This window comes from Artemia sp. Qi Xiang Cuo, chromosome 7 (genome assembly GCF_049724085.1).
Source record: "Artemia sp. Qi Xiang Cuo chromosome 7, ASM4972408v1, whole genome shotgun sequence".
Classification (NCBI taxonomy): Eukaryota; Metazoa; Arthropoda; class Branchiopoda; order Anostraca; family Artemiidae; genus Artemia; species Artemia sp. Qi Xiang Cuo.
In genome coordinates, this window is record NC_142800.1 from 49,348,528 (window position 1) to 49,372,495 (window position 23,968).

General features: G+C 38.4%; 1 protein-coding gene across 1 annotated transcript in view; it reads left to right on the top strand.

Annotated features, from left to right (window-relative positions):
- The window catches only part of LOC148950370 (uncharacterized), a 186,788-nt gene that overhangs the window by 44,733 nt on the left and 118,087 nt on the right, over nt 1-23,968 (top strand). Inside the window, exon 4 of the mRNA XM_089091851.1 lies at nt 15,376-15,564. Within this exon, the coding sequence (XP_088947977.1) occupies nt 15,376-15,564 (189 nt within the window). The remainder of the gene's footprint in view (nt 1-15,375; nt 15,565-23,968) is intronic.

Genomic DNA, 23,968 nt, shown 5'->3' on the forward strand with positions numbered 1-23,968 from the left:
ATCAAAAGATAAATTGCACCTAATAACAATACTCAGTCCATTCCTGGACAACGAGATCCTCAATCGCTATCTTATAAACATAATACGCAGCGTGGTCACTGCCCCTACTCTCAGAAACAACCTTGCCTCTCATTTAATCCAACATAACTACCAATTATCCTCCTGCCCTCTGCCCCAGGGAAAACTGCCCCACCATATTATCAAAATAAAATAAAATTTTAGCTTAATTTTTTATTGAATTATGTTTAATACATTTTATGATTTTTCTTACCAATATTTAACTAATTCTACTACTACTAACAACTCACCGCAGCACCAAGCCGTCTGAGGCCAACACAGCTACGCTCGCTCCTCCGCCATCCCAATCTATTCAAAGCCTTCCTTTTTACACCCTCCCACGAAGTTCCCATTTCCTTTAAATATTTCTTTATGACGTCCTCCCACCCCAGACGAGGACGACCTGCTTTCCGTTTAGCCGTAGACGGTTGGTCGAAAAGAACAATCTTCGGCAATCTGTCATCCTTCATCCGCACAACGTGCCCTAGTCATATCAACCGTTCTTTCGTTATAACTCTATAGAGCGGTATTGAATCACATTATTCATAGCGCCTGTTGTTGGAAATACGGCCAGTCAGCCGGGTACCCAGGAAAATCATTAAGCAATTTTTCTGGAATACATTCAGCAAATCTTCATCCGCTTTTCGAAGCCCCCATGCTTCAGAGCCATATTTGACTATTGTCATCACTTTAGCTTCTAATATTCTAATCTTGTTTTGCAGACTTATCTTCCTATTCTTCCAAACTTTTTTTAATTGTGAAAAAAACACCATGAGCCTTGGCTATTCTACTTTTAACATCTTCACTGCTTTCACCATCTTTACTAATAATACTACCAAGGTAAGTGAAGCTGCCCACTTGATCAATCTTTTCATTACCCAATGTCACCTTTTCATCTTCCCTTATTCCTAGCCTTATTGACTTAGTCTGCTCAGCATTAATTTTCAAACCTATTTTAACACCCTGAACTCGTAAAACCTCTAAAAGTTCATTCATTTTGCTCACTCTTTCCTCTAGGATGCTTTGATCATCAGCTTAATTTAAGTCCAGGAGACTTTTTCCTCCCCATTTGATTCCGTGGTCTCCCATTGCCTTTCCTGTGCTCCTTAATACAAAATCCATCAAAATAATCCATGTAAAGGGAGATCGAAGACAGCTCTGCTTAACTCCTGATTTAATACAAAATCAGCTGCTAACCTCATTTCCAACCTTAACTGCAGCCGTGTTATTCTCGTACATAGCACTAATCACTATAATGTATTTGTCTGGTATACCATACAAGGATAAAACCTTTGCATAGCTCTTCTATCAACAGAATCGAACGCTTGCTCATAATCTGTAAAACTAAGGACCAAAGGTGCTTGACAATTCAGGCACTTCTCAATTATTAACCTAAGAGTGAAAATTTGGTCGACACATCCTCTACCTTTTCTAAAACCGCATTGTTCTTCTCTTAAAACTTTGTCTACGGCATCTCTCAGTCTTAAAAAGTATCATATTACTAAGTAATTTGCTACCTACAGAGACCAGACTAATGCTTTGATAATTACCACACTCACTTTTTTCACCTCTCTTATAAAGTGGCTTAATTAAGGTTTTCCTAAAATCATTTGGTGCTTCCCCTTTTTCAAAAATCATATTCATAATCTTCAGTAACTTGTTTCTAACCTCAGAGCACAGTTTATATAATTATCCAGTAAGTTTACCGCAGATGATTTCTGGCTCTTCATTCTCGGTGCGAACAAAAAGCTCCTCCCACTTATTTGTGCACTTGTTGTCCACTGATTGGTTTAGCCGGCCAAGTGGTTTTGTCAGTACTTGTTCCGTTGGTGATTATTCTTTGTCTACCCGTGAAAAGATCTAATGCCGTTTATGTTTATAGGTTCTCTGGAGCACTCGCACCTTTGTCCGAGTTTTTATAATGGATGAGATAGGGAAAGATCATACTGCTAATTATATAAACTGTGCCTCAGAGCCACTATATTTAAGAAACTCATTTACTACCCTATCAGCACCTGAAGCCTTATTATTTTTTAATCCTTTCAGTACTGTCGTTAATTTTTCCTCGCAAAGCAAATCTTCCCTCACATCCAAGGTATCACAAACTTTTTCATTTTCCTTTATATCTTTACCTGCAACTCTATCTCGGTTTAGCAAATTCTCAAAATGTTCTGCCCATCTCGGTTTAATTCTTACTTTATCGCTAATTGTGGCCCCATTCCTATCTTTAGCTGGGCCAAGTCCGGATTGACTACTCCCTCTCAATTTATTGACATGCTAGTACAATATTTTACTATTATGCCGTCTAGCTGCATCTTCCAGATCCTCCGCAATTTTATCCATCGCCTCCACTTCTAAATTCCTTAGTTCATATTTTAATGCTTTCTCCACTTTCTTTACGTTGCTTTTGTTTTCATATGATCTATCACTCAGATAATCCTTGTACAAGTCCTTTCTCCTTTCTATTAAACATAAAGCTTTTTTCACTAATATTCTTAGCTGCAGTCCTAGCTTTCTTCCCTACGGCACCTTCAGCAACTTCACAAATTATTTTTCTAAAATTATTTTAGAAAAACTTCAGCAACTTCACAAATTATTTTTCTAAAATTATTCCACCCATCTTCCACATTATCAAATTTTAAACTCTCAAGTTTAGTATTCAAGTGTTTCTGGAAAGTTTCTCTCAAATTCTCATCCTGGAGTCTACCAACATCATAACTTCCCGGGAGGTAGTTACCCTTTCGAAATTTGAGCTTTACTTTTAAAATCAATAACAACACTTTTATATACCTTAGTATCCTGTATTGATCCTGCCAATCTTCGGTTTACTATAACATAATCAATAAGGTTTGCTGTCTTACCATCACGTGAATACCATGTTAACTTATGAGCCATTTTATGACCAAACACCGTGTTGGTTATAAATAGATTGTTATACCTATAAAATTGCAAAAGTCTGTATCCATTACTGTTTTCTTTTCCTACACCAAATTTACCTAGGCTAGGATACCATCTATCTCTATTTCTACCGACCTGGGCGTTAAAATCTCCTAGTAAAAACATCATATTTCTGCCTGGGACCCTGTCTATTTGCTCCTGTAACTGTAAGTAAATTCATCTGAGTCACTAGTATCTCCACCAGTCGGTTCTACAGAGGCATATACTACTATAACTTATACCCTTAACATATTAGTCTTAAAATGAGCAATTATTATTCTATTATTAATACCTTCCCAGCCTAAACAAGACTTAGCAGCTCGGGTATCGGGTATTTACATTATGCGGATCCGAGCTTGGTCGAAATAATGTTTTAAATGCAGATGGGAGTTCACCAGCTAGAAACTTGAACACAGAGGTCAAGCATGACTGATGCTGCAGCGACTCCATTGACAAATAATCTTCATTTTTCCAATTAATTTCAAAAGATCGTTCATGAATCGAATTGAGCTTCTACAGGTAAGATTTAAAGGTCGATCGCCAGATCACTACGCAGTATTGTAAATGGGGTTTGATAAGAGTGTTGTATAACAGGACCAGTGTTTCCTGCAGCAAAGTGTTCTTTAATTTCTGTTTATTCCAAGATTCCGGGATATCTTCAGCTCTACTGCTTGAATCTTATGAAGGTATGACATGTTCTCATCAAGCAGGACCCCCAGGTATTTTGCAAAACACTTGTCTGGCCGACCGATCAAACCTCTGGCCTTTGGATTCCACATGCCTCCGGATGGACACTTCCGACCCGCCAAAAAAATGAAACGCAAGATTTATCAGCATCAATCACAGGTCGGTTAGAATCCATCCAGAGATACTTCTTCTCGAGAACAACCCTAAGCTTGGAAATGAGCGCTGTTTTATCCCTTTCACAGGAGCCTAATGTGGTATCATCTGCAAAAGCCACAAGCTCATCATCATCTACAGGCTGAAAAGAAGCTTCATCATGACATTGCTTACAGCAGCGAAGAATAGCTCGTGCCGGGTTTAATACGCTACTCAGATCGTTAACGTGAATCAGAAACAGTAGTGGTCCTAATATTGACCCTTGGGGGACACCACAATTGACGACTACATTATTTCCTGGGTCTTCTCCCAAATAAATCCTGGGGTCCCTTAAGTACGATCTGAACTAATCCAGAGTTTCGCCTCTTATTCCTATATGCTCCAGTTTCCCGAGGAGAGTAGGTTGTTACATACTATCAAATGCTTTTCTAATATCAATCAGGACCGCTGCAGGTAGAAGGCCAGAATCCAGAACTTTGTTGATCCATAAACTCGAAGTCGTTAGTGCATCTTGGGTGGAGTGTCCTGGTCTAAACCCAAACTGATGAGTATTAAGAAACCTTTCTTTTCTCCAGAAACTGGAGTAGCTGCTGCTGCATGGGTCTTTCAAAAACCTGTGAAAAAACTGAAAGAATGGAAATAGGTATATAATTCGCAGGATCAGCTCGAGAACCTCCTTTGTGAAAAGTAACTTATTTAGCTTATTTTAGCCGTTCAGGTAAGTAAGAGGCTCTATGATTGACGAAGCAGCTGCTTTTAACACATTAGTGCGTACTTGGTCGAATCCGGAAGCAGATTTTCTTCTTAGGTTTCGTATAATCAACAGAATTTCAGATGGGGAGACAGGAGCGAGAGCCATTGACTTAGTGCAGGCTGGGCCTAGGTAATCTTTAAAAACTCTTTACGGGGTTTTCAACGGAATTTGCTTATTCAACGGAATTTGCTCAAAAAGACATATCTTTAATTATCAGAAACGGCTAAGGGTATCAAGTTGAAACTTTTAAGGAATATTGATGAGTATGTTGAACTAAATCAAAAGACGCCGTGTGTACCTAGGTTGTCTAAAAGGCGTATTTGCAATATCCCAGGGACGCTTAAGGGCATTAACTTGAAAATTTCAGGGAATATTGACGGGGGTGTTGAAACACTGTGTGCATCTAGGTTGTCAGGAGGGCGTATGTTCAGTATTTCAGAACAAGCTAAGGGTATTAGTTTGGATCTTTCAAGGGATGTTGAACTAACCAAAAATATTATGTGCATCCAGGCTGTTGTAAGGTTTCCACGTTGAAACTTTAAAGGAATGTCGGAACTAAATGAAAATACACTATGCGCATCCAGTTTTTCACATGTGGGTATAAGTAATATCTCAGGAACGGCTAAGGGTATATATTTACGGCTTATGGGACCCAGTTGACACTTTGAGGGAATATTGAACTGGAAGATCAAGTAAAGTTTAAATTTGATTTAGGGGGTCCAAGGGGAGCTTATTAAGGGCAGTAAATGTTTGTACAAAATGTGGCTGTATTGATTTCTAGTGAAAAATTTTGTTGTTGTTGATCTGCTGAACTTTTCATGCAATGAAGACACTTCAACGAAAGTTTTAGAACAAAGGGAACCTCAGCTGGAAACAACTCTTGTTTGATTTATATTTGACGTCCTATTGTTATTTTTTTAAAGAACAAATCAGAGCCGGAACTTTTTTCAATGAATGAGTTCATAATGTATTTTTTGAACAGACTAAGAGTTAAAGCAAAATATAAGACCACAAGATCCTTACAATAAAATGGTCTATCAGTATTTGTTTGTTTTGAGGAACGTACCAGTATGGGGATCGGGATGGCTTCAGCCCCACAGGAGGGCAAAAACCATGTGGATTTTGAATCCATTCATTTGAATGTATTCCCCCTGTTCATCCATCCAAAATTCTACAGTGAAACTATCAGTAAGATTCTTCTAAAAATTTGTCCAAAATATAAATAGCAAACCAAATTATTAATTCTTGAAATCTAGACAGAGAATCGACATATTCCTTTTATAAACCAATAAAAAACAATGTCAATTAAAGACAAACGAAATGAAATTTTTTAATGAAAATGAGAGAGTAACTTTAAACCAAAAACGAGTAAAAATAAAATCAAATAATAATTTTAACTCAAAAAGGACTGAAATATGTATCAATGAATAAGTCAGATCCGAAATGCGCAGAAAACACCATGAATTACCGAGTCAAAACTTAAACAAACAGAAAATACCACAAAAAGGAGTAGGATTAACTCCTCTAAACCTTCTAAAGGCCAGAGCGTCATTTACGCATGACTGAAAATAAAATATATTTTAAATATTCTCTTTTATAAATCGGCGAGTCTTCCAGGAATGAATGTCATTATAGGCCTATATTGTACGGCCAGTCAATATTCATTAGTTCTTTTTAGTGTTCTTGGTTATCATGGCGATCTTCTTTCTTTTTTTGTTCATCTTATGACGAATAAAAACGTACTGCTCGAAATAAAAATTGTTTTCAGTGAGGAGAAAATAACGCTCTCGCGTTTAGAAGGGTTAGGGGTGTTAAGCCTGCTCCTTTTTTTTAGTAATTTTTGTTCTTTTTAATCTTGACTTGATTATTCGTTGTAATTTCTGTTCATTTTGGGATTATTTAGTCATTGACAGTGATTTCTGTTTGTTTTACGTTCGGACTATAATTTGAATTTATGTCTACTCGTCATACTTGTATTTACTTGTACTTGTAGCAGGACTCAAGCATCTCCGCTCTCCCTGGCTTCCAGTAGCTTTGTCATTATAGTAAGCCAAGAGTCTCGGTCGTTTGCGAGTGGCTAAATCAATTCGAGCCAGGACATTTCCCATCTTCGTCCATACTTCTTGAAGCCACCGATTGGGTCTAGGTCAGCCTTGATGTAGGCGAGCCACGTTTTCTTTTGTCACCCATGCCCATTTTATATCCCGAAAGAGGTGTATATCTGAGTGCTTTATTGACAAAGGTCTGGTGTGGGCGGCGAAGTGTATGGCCGAACCATCGGAGTCTTCTTTCTTTAATTATAGTGGCTAAATCAGAAAGCTGATGACAGATTTTGCGGAGTTCGTCATTTATGTCACGATCACGGAGTTTAATGTCAATGATTCTCCTTATACATGAATGGTCAAATACGTTGAGGGATTGAATGTCAGATGCTTTCATAGCCCATGTCTCACAGCCGTATAGTAAGACAAACCGAACAAGGGCCTGGTAAACCCTTATTCTTGTCTTCAGACGAACATTTTTCTGGTTCCATAGAGAGTGATTTAACTGGGAGAAGACTCCAGTTGCTGAAGCAATTCTTGACTGTATTTCTGATATGTATCCTCCTATTGAGTCTACCAGAGAGCCTAGGTACTTGAACTCATGTATCTCGTCTATGGGTGACTGTTCTAGTAAAATTGAGGGGTCTCGAGATGATATACCAGACGCCATAACCTTTGTCTTAGAGGGGCTTACTTTTAGGCCGGCCAGAGAGGATTCTTCAGCTACATTCGATAGCATAGATCGGGCTTCTGAACAAGATTCAGCTACAAGCAAATATCGTCAGCATAGTGCAAATCGGTGATCACAAAATTGGGACATATTTCAACGCCTGAAAAGGTCGTTATTGCTCTGGTCATAATCCAGTCGATCACGAAATTAAATAAGACGGGAGACAATATACATCCCTGTCGGACACCAAATCAATTTGGAACATCGAGGAGAGTTCTCCACCGATTTGAGTTTGGGCTCGTGTATGCTGGTAGTATGCTTGGATAAGCCTGACTATCTTTCCTGGTATTCCATCTTCTGTCATGGCCTTCCAGATTTTATCCCTTAGAACAGAATCAAAAGCTGTAATAAAATCTATGAATAGAGACACTGTTGGTTTCTGGTGTTTCGCCCTGTGTTCAAGGGTTTGTCTGAAGACGAATAGTTGGTCAATTGTTCTCATGCATGGGCGGAATCCCGCTTGATTGGGCCTTGTCTTTACGTCGCGCTGGATACGAAAACGATTAAGTAGCACTATGGCAAATATTTTGGCAGTAATGCCAATGAGAGAAATCCCGTGATAATTGCTGTATTTTGTCTTTAGCCCTTTTTGAACACTGGAAGGCTGATAGAGTCTCCCGAATCCTGTGAAACCAACTCTTCTTCCCATAAACGACAGGTTAGTTTATGAAGCCTGCAGACAAGTGCTGTTTCTACATACCAGTAGAGTTCAGCCGGAATCGCATTAGGACCAGGGGCTTTTTTGCTTTTAAGGCAGTTGATTACTTGTTGGACTTCATTTATCGTAGGGGGAGCCACGTTCACGTCATTGCAATTACTGCTGGGTGAGTTTGGTTCCTGCAGGTCATCAGCGCTTCAAATTGGATTATGGCAAGGCTGATTGTGATCCATTGCTGTGGAGAGTTGGTGCTGGTTAAGCAGTTTGTCAAAGTGTTCCTTCCAACGATTTATTCTTTCGGTATTATTCGAGAGTAACTTGCCGTTTTCATCTTTGACGGATGTACTAGCAGGCTTATGTGATTTACTCTTGATTGATTTTAGGAGCTGATACATCTTCCTGGTGTCAGATCTAGAGGCAGCGGCTTCCATGTCTTCATCGATTTCCTCCCAGTACTGGTTCTTATCATTCTTAGCCGACTCAAGGCATTCTCTTCTCCGGCGTTTGAACAACTCCGATTTTCTGTCCGATATCTGTTGCTTGTGCTCAGCCATCTGAATTGTGCGTGTTGACATCCATTTTTTGGATAGTCTTTTGCGGCATCCTATTGTAGCTTCTGCAGCCTCGTGGATTGTATTGCGCATGGTCAACCACTCTTCATCCAAACTTTGAGTTTGCTCGGCGTTCGCTTGCACTTGGAGAGCTTCAAAGCTGTTAGACAACTCTAAGCAGAATGCCTGTCGTATATTAGGATCATCAAAGCGATTGGTGTCAAATCTTCGTGGAGGTTTCCTCTTGGTGCGTGCTGCAAGTTGTAACTTTAGATCTAAATTGACTAGAAGATGATCCGACCCATGCTTCGACCCAGTATCTGCTTCAATGTACGATCTATTATTCTTAGCCATTGATTTCACGTGAGGATGTAATCAATCAGGATTTTTGCTCTGCCATCTCTTGAATGCCATGTGGCTCTGTGGCTGGGCTTGTGTTTGAATAAGGTATTGGTAATGACCGAATCATTCGTCAGGGCAAAGTGAAGAAGTCTTGATCCCCTGCTACATCTAGCTCAAGACCGAAGTGGCATATGGTAGACTCAGCATTGGATACTTTCCCCCCGATTCTGGCGTTAAAGTCACCTCCAATAAAGATGAGGTCTCGTTTTGGGACTTTCTTAAGCGTACAAGTTAGAACTTGGTAAAAAAGATCTGCTTCACTCTCCGGTGCGTCTCTGGTTGGAGCATAAACTACAATAACTGATATGTTGAATAGGTGGTCTTTGAATCGCGCTCTTGCTACTCTGTGTGAGCTAGGTTCTCACTCTAGAAGTGACTTCGCCTTGAGGGGGCTTAAAATGATACCCACTCTATTATACGCAGATCCATCAAGGGATCCGGAGTTGAAAAAGGAGAAAGAAGCGTCGTCCTCAGGAGTTCTAATCTCTGAGCCTTCCACAATGCCGTTGAGTTTGTTTTCTGAAACGCACATTATATCTATTCTTTAACGAAATGATTCCCCAGCGATAAACGACTGGATCGTTAGGCATTTCATCAAACAGACGTTCCAGCACCATACACTGAGGGGCTGTCTGTGTTTCCGAAGTAGTGCCTCAGCTTGCCAATTTTTCGGAGAAGGCGCTGATGAAACCTTCAACGCATCGCTTGCCAGGGATGCCGTAGTATGGGTTTGCCAACTTTTCGGAGCAGGCGGCGATGAACTTCAACGCATCGCTTGCAGGGAATGCCGTAGTATGGGGTTGGACTCTTTACATTGACTTGTATTTGGACGTTTCGTGGAAATATATTTAACCATGCAGGTCACCGTTCCCTGATGGCAGCCTCTGCGGTTTTGCCTGGCAAGAATTGGAATAAGCAATTCCGGCCGTTTCCACCTGACTATCACGATGAGGAAACCGCAGGAGGATTTCTCCTATGTTTAACTAGTGACGGAAGACTAGACTAACCTGATGGGGTTACACACTTCCCGAAACATCAGGACCATCCAGACTTCTTAAACACAACCTAGGTCACAGGAATTTTTTGAGAAAGTTCTTTTTTGGAAAAGTTTTTAAAATGAATATTTATAAAGGTTTAACAGTGAAACTGGAGTATTACTATTTTATTAACTTGAGAGAAATAATGACACAACTTGTTTTAATACTGAAGGTATGGGTTGTTAAGCCTGTTATGTTGTTAAATTATTTCTAAAATGCACGTTGGAGGAAAATTTATATGCTTTCTTTGGCCGTCCAATTGTTAACTCAATGTCAAGTACAACATTTCTTTTAGCCAAATTTATTAGAAACATTAAAAGCACGTAGATATGAGCATTAGCTTTCGATTGAGTCATTAATTGTGTCTCTACCATCTTCCAGTAACCTGCTAGCAATGACAAAAAAAGGGAGAAACATGACTGTTACCCATGCAAAAAAGTGACTTTCCTTATTTACGTGGTGGGGAGCTGTAAACGCTTCAGCTTCATATTTTCAATAATGGAGATTCCAATGGTATATTCTTATTTCGATTAAATGTCGCGTTTGAGGGGCTTGTTCTGAAATCTCCAAAGATTTGTTTTCTTAATTACAAATAATCATTCTGTTGGGTCCAAATGATAGCCCAAATCATCGTCTATCGTGATTTCTTTTTTTCTTGACAGTCTCTCTTAAAACGCTTTTCAAAAATTCTAGTTAGTGTGTGCCGTTGTCTGTTCTTTACTAGGTCGTAACTACTTTCACCACTCAGATGGGACACTGTAAACCACCAGTTACCAGTTACTCCGGAAAGGGCATCGGAAAGTGTTATTTCTGGTGTCATATGGCACTTTCGTTTTGGCTGTAACACGACAATTTTTTTAAAAACACTGTGAATATAAGCATTAGCTTTCAAATGAGCCGTTAATCACGTCAACACAATTTTCCAGACGCCTGTTAGAACTGGTGAAGAAAAAATAAAAAATGGATTTCTGATAAGAATTGCTAGTAATGGATACATTACTGATACTCATGTACTCAGTTTAGGGCTTTTAACGACTGTGGTTTCAATGACGTAGCTTTTTGTTTGAGAGGTCATGTTCAAGGGGCTTTGGGCTCTGTTTGAAATTATTGAAATAATTGTTTTCATAATTACAAGTTACATAATTAAATAATTACAACTTGAATATTAATTCTTATTTCTAAATGAGTGTATATCAGTAAATGTAAAACAAAATATTGAAACGTTGTGTTAAGACGATAGAATACAGGTAGATTTATCGACGAAGCTCTGTGATGCGATTTTTTTCTTTATCATGTCAAGGAATTACTTTTCTTTGTCTCTTCATTTGTGCATATTCGACACACCTAACTTGTGTTTCTCTATTAATCGCATTATAACTCTGCTCCCGTGGTTCCTTTCCTTAGTTTTATAACTTAATGGCCTAGATCTGTTTCATATTCTATTGTCGTCATATATCTTATTTCTTTCCCAGCAGCTGTGACAAAAAAAAAAAAAAAAAAAAAAAAAAAAAAAAAAAAAAAAAAAAAAACTGTATTGATGCTCTGCCTTGCAATGTGAGTCCCGGGGCTCTATTCCCGCCGCTGCAAGGTTTGGCAACAGGCCTGCTACCTAAAAAAAATGCAGCAACTGAATGTTGACTAGAGGCCGCAAAACGTTGGCTAGAGGCCATCAAGGCCGCGTCTATCAATAGCTATAGAGGATCTTTATCTAGGGCTGTTGATTAGGGTTGCTAACTACGAAAGTCTAAAAAGAGTGCAAATCAAGGCCAAACAAGAGTGATTTTTGCTCAAAAAGAGTATAAGTAAAAAAAAAATTTGGCTGCCGCCGCGCGCGCATTCTCTCTGAGATAAAAAGAAGTGCATTTCACACAAAAATTGTGCAAGTTGGCAACCCTGTTCCATGGGCTAAATGCACTATTGAAAAGTTGTCAACTTCTGACGTTTAAAGCAAATGAAAACCGACACCCAAAAAGTGTGGGTTTCGCTCTTGCGCATCCCTTCTGAGGTAAAAAAGAGTGCATTTCACACGAAAAGTATGCAAGTTGGCAACCCTGCTTTTGATCTGTGTCTCGTCATCCATTTCTCTCAGTCATTCATTGGATCCGTTACTACTGCTATAAACTAATCCCAGTGCTAAACCACCTAAGGCCTTGAATGGGCGTTTTTTTTTTATATGAATTTGGCTCGATTGATCACTCTCCTTAGCTGAAGACATAGATGACAAATTTACTTCTCTTATCAAAAAGTCTACTCCAGCGGAAAGCTCGTCAAAGATCAAGAACGCACCTATAGTTAGATGATGGCGTGAACAAGTGCATGTTCATTTGTAAACTTGCTTTGAAATGCGCATTACCAACTACAGAGAACGTGAGCCAAGTGTCAGCGTCTATGGGTTTTTATATAATTATGTCTTTCTCTATGGTTGCGCTAATATAACAAGTTTGGCCAGCCTAAACTCGATTTGGTTTGGCTTTTGCCCTGTTGCTTCTGACAACGCAAAAGAAATATAGAGAAAAATAAATATTACGCATACAGATAAAATACTTTCTCAAAATTGCTGTGTATACTTTTGACGTTGTAACGATTCTTGACTGCTTAGCGGAGAATAATGGCAGTTAAGCATGATAAAGGCAGTATTTGTAGTTTATACATAAAAAGATTGTTGTATGATGCAAGATAATGATCTTACAATACCTTTTTTCCTATTTATTTAGAAAAAAATATTTTTCCAAAAAGAAGATTCAGAGAAAAGTGCACAGCCACATTAAAGGTTAAACAAGTAGAAATGAAGTCATATGATAATTCAATTAGAACGAACAGAAACTATCACACCCCCACGCCCTCTCCCAATTTGAAATTTGAGATCTGCTTGACTCCTATCCATTCCCTCAAATTCTCACCTTGATCCCCTCTAAGCTACGCTCGAGATATTGCAGATGCGCTATTTTCATAACATGGTTGCAGATAGTGCGTTTGATTTACCTTGCTTCTTAAGTGCAAATGTATTCTAAGTTCCGTAAGAATATATGGTGTACACAATTTTAGGTGGATCGGATACAAAATAGTTTTAACCCCTGTACCTCTGGCTCACCCCAAGTCAAAATTCGAGCTATACTTCGCCTATAAGTCGAGCTATACAAAGTGTTTTTAGCCCAACTCCTTCCCATCACCTACACACAATGTGAAGTAAGATGTGTGCAGTCCGGGTACACATAAAATCTTTTTATCTACGCAGGTACGCCTGTCGTTTGAGGAGTATACCCTTGGAAAAATCTGTGGAATGTTAGTCTAGCGAATAGTTTCAGGCACCTAAGTTTACCGAAGCCCTTGAGAGTTCCAAGCTGATCGGTGAACCGAGAACACACATGCCCGCCTTTTCTACTAAAGAATTAGTTCATACAGAAGGTTGTAATGTCTCCCTTTACTTTTATACGATTTTTTCCTGTGGGATACTTTTTCTTAAATGGATTTCTGTTCGTTTTATGATCGATGTAGTTTTGTTTTTGGTTAAGTGTAGGAAAATTTGTTGATGATTTCCTGGTTTTTCTGCATAAGAACTAAAATGTTCAAGAGTAATTTAACTTGTGGGCAGTCTGAATATTCAGTCACAATGTTCAATCAACCATAGTTTTGTGCAAGGATTTTTTGATAATGTTTTAACTTCAAAATTTTGGGTAGAAATATACTATTTGATAACCTAGATGCATACAGTGTTTTTTATTCATCTCTGCCCCCTCCCCCAAGGTCAAAATGAAAGCTTTACTTTGCCCCTCAACATTCCCTGAAAATATAAATTGATGCCCCAAGGTGTTGTGAGATATTGCTGATATGCTATTCTGATAACTCGGGTACATACACTGTCTTTCGAGTTACCTCACTACTTAACTTGAGTAGATTCCAAGTTCCATTAAAGGCACCGGTTCAGAAACGTTTAGCTCGATCGGAGACGCAATTTTACTTTTGTTCCTCATCCTCTCACCAAGAACACAAATTGGATGTCCCCTTCTTTCCTTCCCGCAGCAAGCAAAAGTATTTTAGGTATAATTCCGTCAAAATCGTGAGGTGGGTGGGTGGAAAGTTGGAGCCAATTTTCCCAAATCAAGTAAAAATGCCAGTAAAAACTGAAAAATGAGCCATTTGGTCCCATGAAAGTAGTATATAGTACTATAAAAGTACTATAAGGATACTTTATAGTACTATAAAGGTAAATATATAGTAAAGAAAACTGATCCCTTTCTGTTGATGCTTAAATTATGCAGACTTATCTTAGTTTTGACAAGATTTTGAAGAAACTAAGTTTCAGCTGGGGGGGGGGGCAAACTCGGGTCTTAGGGGGGGGCAAACCAAGGTCTGGGAGGGACAGTTGCCCCCCTGCCCCATAGCAAATTACACTCTTGCTTTTCCTTAGATATCGCGACTGTCATTTTTGATAATTTGACCATATATGATATCTTTCGATTCACCTCTGCGCCCCCGTCAAGTCAAAAGCCATTTTGATAACTGTGTACAGGTATCGTCTTTCAATTTACATCGTTAATTCAGCGGGAGTAGATTCTTGTCCCACGGGGGCTTATAATATTAAAGATTTTAAGCGGATTAGCGACAAAAATCTCCACCCCATCTACCCCTCATACTTAGTCAAAGTTCAAGATTCACTTGCGTCCCTCCAACACTCACTAAAGGCTCTAATTTGTTCCCCTAAGCCGCCCCGATAATATTGTAGATATGTTGCTGTCTTTCTTCTGAAAAAACTGACGTGGAGAGGTTTTGAAAGTGCCATATGCCAAGTGTTGTTCCTCCAATAACACAGGTTTGAAGGTCATTGCATGGCTTCCAGTCCAAACAAGATGCATCTTGCCTTCCTTTCAGCTGAAATTTACTGACCTGTTGGAGGGACCACTGATCTACTTTGGCTCCCAAATTAATCAGACTGAAAATTATTGCGTTGTTCTAGTTCAAGCAAATTGCTGCATGTTTATCTTATGGCTAGAAATTTGACGGGAGGTAAAGTTGGAGGGGTCAAGGACTCACTTTGGTCCTCCAATCACGCATAGTAGAAGTCCTTTTATGATTCTTGTTAAAGCTAGGTGCAACATGCCTGCCTTTCTGCTAAGATGTAGGCATCCCTCTGCCCCCTAAGTATAAGATCCTTATGCATCTATGATACAAAAAAACCTGCTGATGTATCATAAAAAAAACCGTTATTTGATTTGGAATAGCAAATAATTAAACAAAAATGGTTTTATTATAGTTATTCTTTACGAATAGAGGCTGAACGTCAAGGAAGTTCAGCCGTATACTAAAAGGAATTCTAGGGGTTTCACTTACGGCATCCTTTTATATTGAATAAAAGTACTTCTTTTACAGATGGATTTGCTTGGCCAGCCTTTGCTAGAATTTTCACATCCATGCGATCACGAAGAACTGAAAGAAATATTGTCAGTTCCTAAATCTGAAGAAGAGTCTGCAAACCTATCGAGATCTTTCTTTTTGAGGATGAAATGTACACTGACTACCAAAGGAAGGTCTGTTAACCTAAAATCCGCCACTTATAAGGTAATTTGCCTAGAAGTTGAAACAAGCTGACTAAGAAAGTATACAAAATTATGGAGAAAGGCACAATTAATATATATGCCTTTTTTTGAGTTAAATGAGCCGTTACGGTTATGCTGAAAATATAAGCTTGGTTTTGGATTCAGACTGGCCAAAATACTCCTCATTCATCGATAGTTCTTTTTTTTACGATCTAATTTATCCAATTATCTTGGCTAAGCTAATTGGATAACTCGCTAAAAACCAGTTGTTGAATAGAGTAACTCGCTTGTAGATGTCGTCTATCCGCCTGTTCAATCAATAGAGATTTTTCTTCTTTTCCCTTATTGGAAGTACTCCCAAGCTTCCATAGATACCATTTCAGGCCCAGCAATTTTTGTCGACCTAAATAAGACACCAGCTACTGGAAAATATGTGGTTTTAATTAAAGGAAACTAATCATTTAGCGAGGATACTATTTCGAAAGAGTTCCAATTCGTTTTATCTTTTAGGGTACAGGAGGGAGATGAGAGGTGACCGTTGAAGAGAATATACGAGGAAAGAAAAATTACGGCAATGGACTTTATCCATTATCCATATCATAGGCAGCGCTCGCGCTGCCTAAGTAAAGAACGATGTGGCCACAATGTGTTTTTTTTTCTCCATACCCGGGCACTTCGTATCGAAGGAGTTTCGTAGAAACTTCGAAAAGGGCTCATTCGATTGGAAATTGGAGTGGCTAGTGCCCTTTTTAATAGTCGAAAGTGATTGGAGGGCAACTAGCCCCCCCCCCCCTCGCCCATCATTCCCCCAAAGACATCCAATCAAAATTTTGGGATAGCCATTTTGTTCAGCGTAGTTGGTTTCCAGATAGAAAATATGTTTTTGAGGAGGACACTCACCCACAACCTTCAGGGCAAGGGTTTTAAGCTATGCCCTGAGGGCATATAAGAACAATGTTGGCACAATGTACTATTTATTATTATTTTTTTCCTTTAGAGCTGGGCACTTCATATGGAAGTGGTCGTCGTAGAAACTTCAAAAGGAGCTCATTCGACTGGAAATTCGATGGGCTAGTACCCTTTTTAATAGTTGAAAGTGATTGGGGGGCAACAAGCCCCCCCCACGCCCATCATTCCCCCAAACACATCCAATCAAAATTTTGAGATAGCCATATTGTTCAGCGCAGTTGATTTCCAGATAGAAAATATATTTTTGAGGAGGACACTTACCCACAACCCTCAGGGCAAGGATTATAAGTTATGCCCTGGGGGCATGTAAGGTTTTTATTGAAATCTTTGTCGTAGAAACTTGAAAAAGGCTCGTTCGATTTGAAATTCATAGGGATAGCAACATTTTTAATAGTCGAAAGTGATTTTAGGGCAACAGAACCTCCTCTTACGCCCACCTTTTCCCCAAACACATACATTCAAAATTTTTAGGTAGCCATTTGATTCAACGTAGTTGAAATTTTTGGAAATTAGATCTTTAAGGATGACAACCTCTCCCCCCACAGCCCTCAGGGCAAGGGTTGTAAGTTATGCCCTGGGGGCATGTAAAGTTTTTATTGAAAGCATTGTCGTAGAAACTTCAAAAGGGCTCGTTGAATTAGAAATTGAAAAGGCTAGTGCCTTTTTAATTGTCGGAAGTCATTGAAAGGAAGCTGGCATCTTTTCTATGCACGCCCTGGTTTCAAGCACATCAAATAAAGATTTTGCGATAGTCATTTTGTTCAGTGTAATTGAAAATTGTTAACATCCAATCGGTGAGAAGGACACTCCCCTCACAGTCTTCAGATTAAGGGTGATAATTTGTGCCCTGGGGGAATGTAAGGTTTTTTATTGAAATCTTCGTCGTAGAAAGTTGAAAAAGGGCTCCTTCGATTGGAAATTCAAAGGGCAAATTCAAATGTAATTTGCACTTTACTGAAAAAAATACAAATGAATGTGCATTGTCAGTTTAATATACATATACTGATATTTAGTAATCAAAATGTTAATATTATTTGATTTATGAAAGTAAAAACATTTATATTTTTTCAGTAAAGTGCAAATTATGTTCTGGCCTTGGGAAGGCATAGAGGTTTTGAGCCTTAGTCATGTTAATTTCTGCTCGTTTTGAGTTTGACTCGGTTATTTATTGTAATGTCTTTTCGTTTTGGGTTTCATTTATCTATTGATGCTGATTTGTGGTATCACGCTTGGTAGATTATTTGATTTTATTTTTGCTCATTTTGGTTTAATGGAGTACTTTACTTTTCTTTGAAAAACTTATTTTGTCGAAGAAGTTTTTTTAATTAATTATAGTAAAGATCGATGTTGGTATAATGTATTATTTTTTTGTTGTTGTTGTTGTTTAGACCAGGGCACTTCGTATCGAAGGAGTTGTCGTGGGAACTTCGACAAGGGCTTATTCAATTGAAAATACAAAGGGCTGATGCCCTATTTAATAGTCGAAAGTGATTGGAAGGCAACTAATCCCCCTTCCACTCCCACCCTCCCACGCCCACCCTCCCATTTGCCCATTATGTTTAAAAACTAAATGTTGCCTTAAGATTAAATCAAAATGCACTATGATAATGCTTATTCCCAATAAGGCATCTCAGCAGTATCCCAAGAACGACTGAGGGTATTATGTTCAAACTTTCGGGGCTACTTCTGCTCTTAAAATTTAACCAAATCAAATTGTGTAAGTGTATACAAGCTATCAAAGAAAGTAAACAGATTTTTTTGCGAATGGTATCAAGTTTTCCATTTCAGGTTAACTAGAGGAGGTATGAAACTAAATTAAACAGTACTATTTGTGTCCAGATTTTTAAAATTGTGTATGTTGTTAAAAATTGCTGAAAATTTTTCTCCAGCATACAAATAGCAGGCCAAACTATAAACTCCTAAAAAACGAAAAGATTTAAAGTATTATTTTCTTTTTCCCTGAAAAGACTATGTCAATATAAAACGAACAGAAATTAATTAAAAAACTTTCCACAAAATAAGTTTTTCAAAGAAAAGTGAAGAACTCCATTTAACAAAAAATGAGCAAAAATAAAATTAAATAATCTACCAAGCGGGAAACTACCACAAATCAGCATCAATAAATAAATGAAACCCAAAACGAACAGAAATTATAATAATTAACTGAGTCAAACTCAAAAGAGCAAAAATTAACGTAAGTTGGGCGCAAAACCCCTATGGCTTCCCAAGGCCAGAACAAAATTTGCACTTTACTGAAAAAATACAAATGAATGGGCATTGTCAGTTTAATATACATATACTGAAATTTAGTAATCAAAATTTTAATATTATTTGATTTATTAAAGTTATAGTAAAACATTTTGTATTTTTTCAGTAAAGTGCAAATTTTGTTCTGGCCTTGATAAGGCATTGGGGTTTTGCGCCCAACTTATGTTAATTTCTGCTCGTTTTGAGTTTGACTCGGTTAATAATTGTAATATTCGTTTTGGGTTTCATTTATTTATCAATGCTGATTTGTGGTAGTTTCACGCTTGGTAGATTATTTGATTTTATTTTTGCTCATTTTTTGTTAAATGGAGTTCTTTACTTTTCTTTGAAAAATTTATTTTGTGGAAAAAGTTTTTTAATTAATAAGAAATAGAGCGTCTTAATTCTTTTTCTAATTTCTGACGACACTTATTACGTGATGCTTCCCAATAAAGTTATACTCATAGTATTTTGTGAGTGGCACCGCAGCTCTATAAGCTCCGCAGCTCTGTTCGTTTTGAATTGACATAGTCTTTTCAGGGAAAAAGAAAATAACACTTTAAATCTTTTCGTTTTTTTAAGACTTTATAGTTTGGCCTGCTATTTGTATGCTGGAGAAAAATTTTCAGCAATTTTTAACAACATAAACCCTTTTAAAAATCTGGACACAAATAGTACTGTTTAACTTAGTTTCATACATCCTCTAGTTGACCTGAAATGGAAAACTTGATACCATTCGCAAAAAAATCTGTTTACTTTCTTTGATAGCTTGGATACACTTACAGTATTTTGATTTGGTTAAATTTTAAGAGCAGAAGTAGCCTCGAAAGTTTGAACATAATACCCTCAGTCGTTCTTGGGATACTGCTGAGATGCCTTATTGGGAATTAGAATTATCACAGTGTATATTGATTTAATCTCAAGGCAACATTTAGTTTTTAAACGTAATGGGCCAGTGGGAGGGTGGGAGTGGAAGGGGGATTAGGTGCCCTCCAATCACTTTCGACTATTAAAAACGGCATCAACCCTTTCTATTTTCAATCGAATGAGCCCTTTTTGAAATTCCCACGACAACTTCTTCGATACGAAGTGCCCTGGTCTACAACAACAACAACAAAAAATATTACTAATCACTTTTGACCATTAAAAAGGGGACTAGTCTTTGGATTATCAATCGAATTAGCCTTTTTTGAAGTTTCTGCGACAACGCCTTCTATAAAATCCTTATATGCGTCCAGAGCATAAATTAAAAACCTTGCCCTGAGAGTTGTGGGGGAGTGTCCTTCTCAAAAACATATTTTCTATCTGGAAATCAACTAGCCTACGCTAAATAAAATGCCTATCTAAAAATTTTGATTGGATGTGTTTGGGTGAATGATGGACGTGGGGGAGGGGGGCTAGTTGCCCTCCAATCAGTTTCGACTATCAAAAAAGGCACTAGGCGTTTGAATTTCCAATCAAATGAGCCCCTTTTGAAGTTTCTATGACAACGCCTTCTATAAAAACCTTGTATACCCCAGGACATAACTTAAAACCCTTGCCCTGAGGGTTGTTGGGGAGTGTCCTCCTCAAAAACATATTTTCTATCTGGAAATCAACTACGCTGAACAAAATGGCTATATCAAAATTTTGATTGGATGTATTTGGGGGAATGATGGGCGTGGAGGGGGGGGGGCTAGTTGCCCTCCAATCCCTTTCGACTTTTAAAAAGGGCACTATCCCTTTGAATTTCCAATCGAATAATCCTGTTTTGAAATTTCTACGACAACGCCTTCTATAAAAAACCTTATATGCCCCCAGGGCGTACCTTAAAACCTTTGCCCTGACGGTTGGGGGGGAATGTCCTCCTCAGAAATATATTTTCTATCTGGAACTCAACTACGCTGAACAAAATGACTATCTCACAATTTTGATTGGAAGTGTTTGGGGGAATGATGGGCGTGGGGGGGGGGGGGGGAGTGGCCCTCCAATCACTTTTGACTATTAAAAAGGGCAAACGCCCTTTGAATTTCCAATGTAATGAGCCTGTTTTGAAGTTTCTACGACAACGCCTTCTATAAAAAACTTTATATGCCCCCAGGGCATAACTTAAAACCCTTGCCCCGAGGGTTTTGGGGGAGTGTCCTCCTCAAAAAGATATTTTCTATCTAGAAATCAGCTACGCTGACAAAATGCCTATCTCAAAATTTTGATTGGATGTGTGTGGGGGAATGCTGGGCGGGGGGGGGATAGTTGCCCTCCAATCAGTTTCGACTATTAAAAAGGGGACTAGCCCTTTGAATTTCCAATCTAATGAGCCTGTTTTGAAGTTTCTACGACAACGCCTTCTATAAAAACCTTATATGCCCCCAGGGCATAACTTAAAACCCTTGCCCTGAGGGTTGTGGGGGAGTGTCCTCCTCAAAACCTATTTTTTTTTTATCTGGAAATCAACTACGTTGAACAAAATGGCTATCTCACAATTTTGATTGGATATGTTTGGGGGAAAGATGGGCATGGGGGGGGGCTTGTTGCCCTCCCATCCATTTGGACTATTAAAAAGGGCACTAGCCCCTTGAATTTCCAATCGAATGAGCCTTATTTGAAGTTTCTACGACAACGCCTTCTATAAAAACCTTATATGCCTCCAGGGCATAACTTAAAACCCTTGCCCTGAGGGTTGTGGGGAGTGTCCTCTTTAAAAACACATTTTCTCTCTGGAAATCAACTACGCTGAACCAAATGGCTATCTCTAAAGTTTGATTGGATGTGTTTGGGGGAATGATTGGCGTGGGGGGCTAGGTGCCCGCCAAGTCGTTTCAAATATTAACTAGGATCCGCGTCCGTTGCAGTTTCACTCACCTGAACTTGTTTTGAAGCTCCCACTATAACTGCTGCTAAAAAAACCTTCTATTCCCCCAGTGCTTCACATCCAGACCTTTTCCCGCAAGTTTTTGGGGAGTGTTCTTATTAAAAACACATTTTCTATCTGGAAATCAACTACGCTGAACAATATGGCTACCTCAAAATTTCTATTGGATGTATTTGGGAAAATGATTGGCGTGAGGGGAGGGGGCTAGTTGCCCTCCAATCACTTTCGATTGTTAAAAAGGGCACTAGAACTCTCGATCTCTAATCGAATGAGCCCCTTTTGAAGTCTCTACTACGGCCCCTTCTATATGAAGGGCCCTGCTTAAAAAAAAAAAAATAATAAACTGTACATTGTCAACATTGATCTTATATGCCCTCAGGGCATAACTTAAAACCCTTGCCCTGAGGGTTGTGGAGGATTGTCCTCCTCAAAAGATATTTTCTATCGGGAAATCAACTACGCTGAACAAAATGGCTATGTCAAAATTTTGATTGGATGTTTGGGGGAATAACGGGCGTGGGGGGCTAGTTGTCCTCCAATCACTTTCGACTATTAAAAAGGGCACTAGCCATTCCAATTTCCAATCGAATGAGCCCTTTTCGAAGTTTCTACGACAACTCCTTCGATACGAAGTGCCCGGGTATGGAGAAAACAAAAACAAAAAAAAAAACACATTGTGCCCACATCGTTCTTTACTTAGGCATGTAAAATCTTATTTTGGTGAGATTTCATTTGTAAAATTTTCAGGAATTATCTGAAATATCAAATCCTGGAAATTTATGGATTATCATTTCACTTAGTCCAATTACTTATCTTTAAAATACTCCAGAAAATTTAAGCCGAAAGCAATAATTGTACCCTAGTTATTTTTTTATCTTATAATTTACTCAAATGTTTTCGCTTAGCTTTTTATATAAAAAAGAAGACTAGGACACGCGTTACCTTAGACATTACTTGCCTTTTTTGATGCATTTGTTATTTTGGTGCGACAGGAGAAAAAAATTATTAAAGTAAAATGTATCTGAAGAGCATTGCTTTTTTCCCGTTATATTAGGCAAAAGCACTGTATTGAAGTAGCCAAAAATGCGCTGGATTGGCTAATATCAGAGGGATGTGGCTTTAAAATTTTTAAATAGTCTATACGTTAAATGGTCGTTGCATATCTGGATATTGTTGGCAAAGCCTTGTGGCCTCCAGACTGAGAACCACAAAGCTCTACTATATCCGAGGGTAAGTAACAAAATTATCCACAATGTTGACATAACTCTTGTTACATTGTTACTACTGTCCTCTGTCCTTGTTTATTTTGTTTTTATGCTGTTGTGGTCCTGCTTTGAAATTTAGACCCTATTTCCTTAAGGGGATGCGGTACGATAAAGACTGCCCTATCTCGTCCATTATAAACGTTTTTAGTTTGTGTGGTCAAACTATTTAGACTTATGTTGGCTACCTTGATGTAACTTGTACAACTTAGATAATAGATTTAAATAAACGAGAGAAAACTAAAAGCCGACACCGAATTTCCCAGATATCTTAGAAAAACCATTTAATTTCTTTCAGTTTGTGCCTGATATAGAGATCTTCAGTTTTGACGAGACTTATATCATCAGGAAGTATGAATTCTGTTTTTGCTATTAATCGGAACAGAATTGTCTAATTTAAGTACAGAAAGGTCAGTCCCTAAAAATATTCTAGTCTACCTGCTCGAAAAATAATAAAAATCCGTTCAAAGGAATTATCATTTGACGGATTTTGACGCTTTGGGAATTTCTGCGTTGTCACCCGCCTTGATTGACAGACTAGCCGAGAAAAAGTAACTATATTTCAGTGTCTTGTAGAAGCAATTAGGTCAAAGTTGTGTCATAGTTGGGCATTGTATATGTTTTCTTTCATATTTTTTACTTAGTATTAAGTAAAGTTCGGCAAGTGAAAGACAAGTTACTGTGATATTGTGCACTTTGTATAGCACTATTAAATTTTCAATTACGACCCAGGAGCATAAATTAGATTCGATTTATTGAACTCGAATGGATACTATTACTTGATTATTATTATAATCATTTATATCTGTTTGAAATCACTAAGTTGTTCCTTAGTTAAATTCTAAGATAGTTGAAGTGCTAAATATGGCTAGAAAAAGGAACAGGAGAGGGCTCAACTTGAAGAGTGGTCAAGTCCACTGTGACGGTCTGATGGAGAAATATATTTCCCAGGGAAGATCAGCCTTACTGAACCATCTGCGTATTGCCCCTGCGTCACCAAGTCTAAGGAGTGAGAAACCAGCTGAAAATGCTGCATCTACTGAGTGATAGTTTCTTTGGACTGAAAATCATAACATCAGGGAGAAATCTGGATTGCG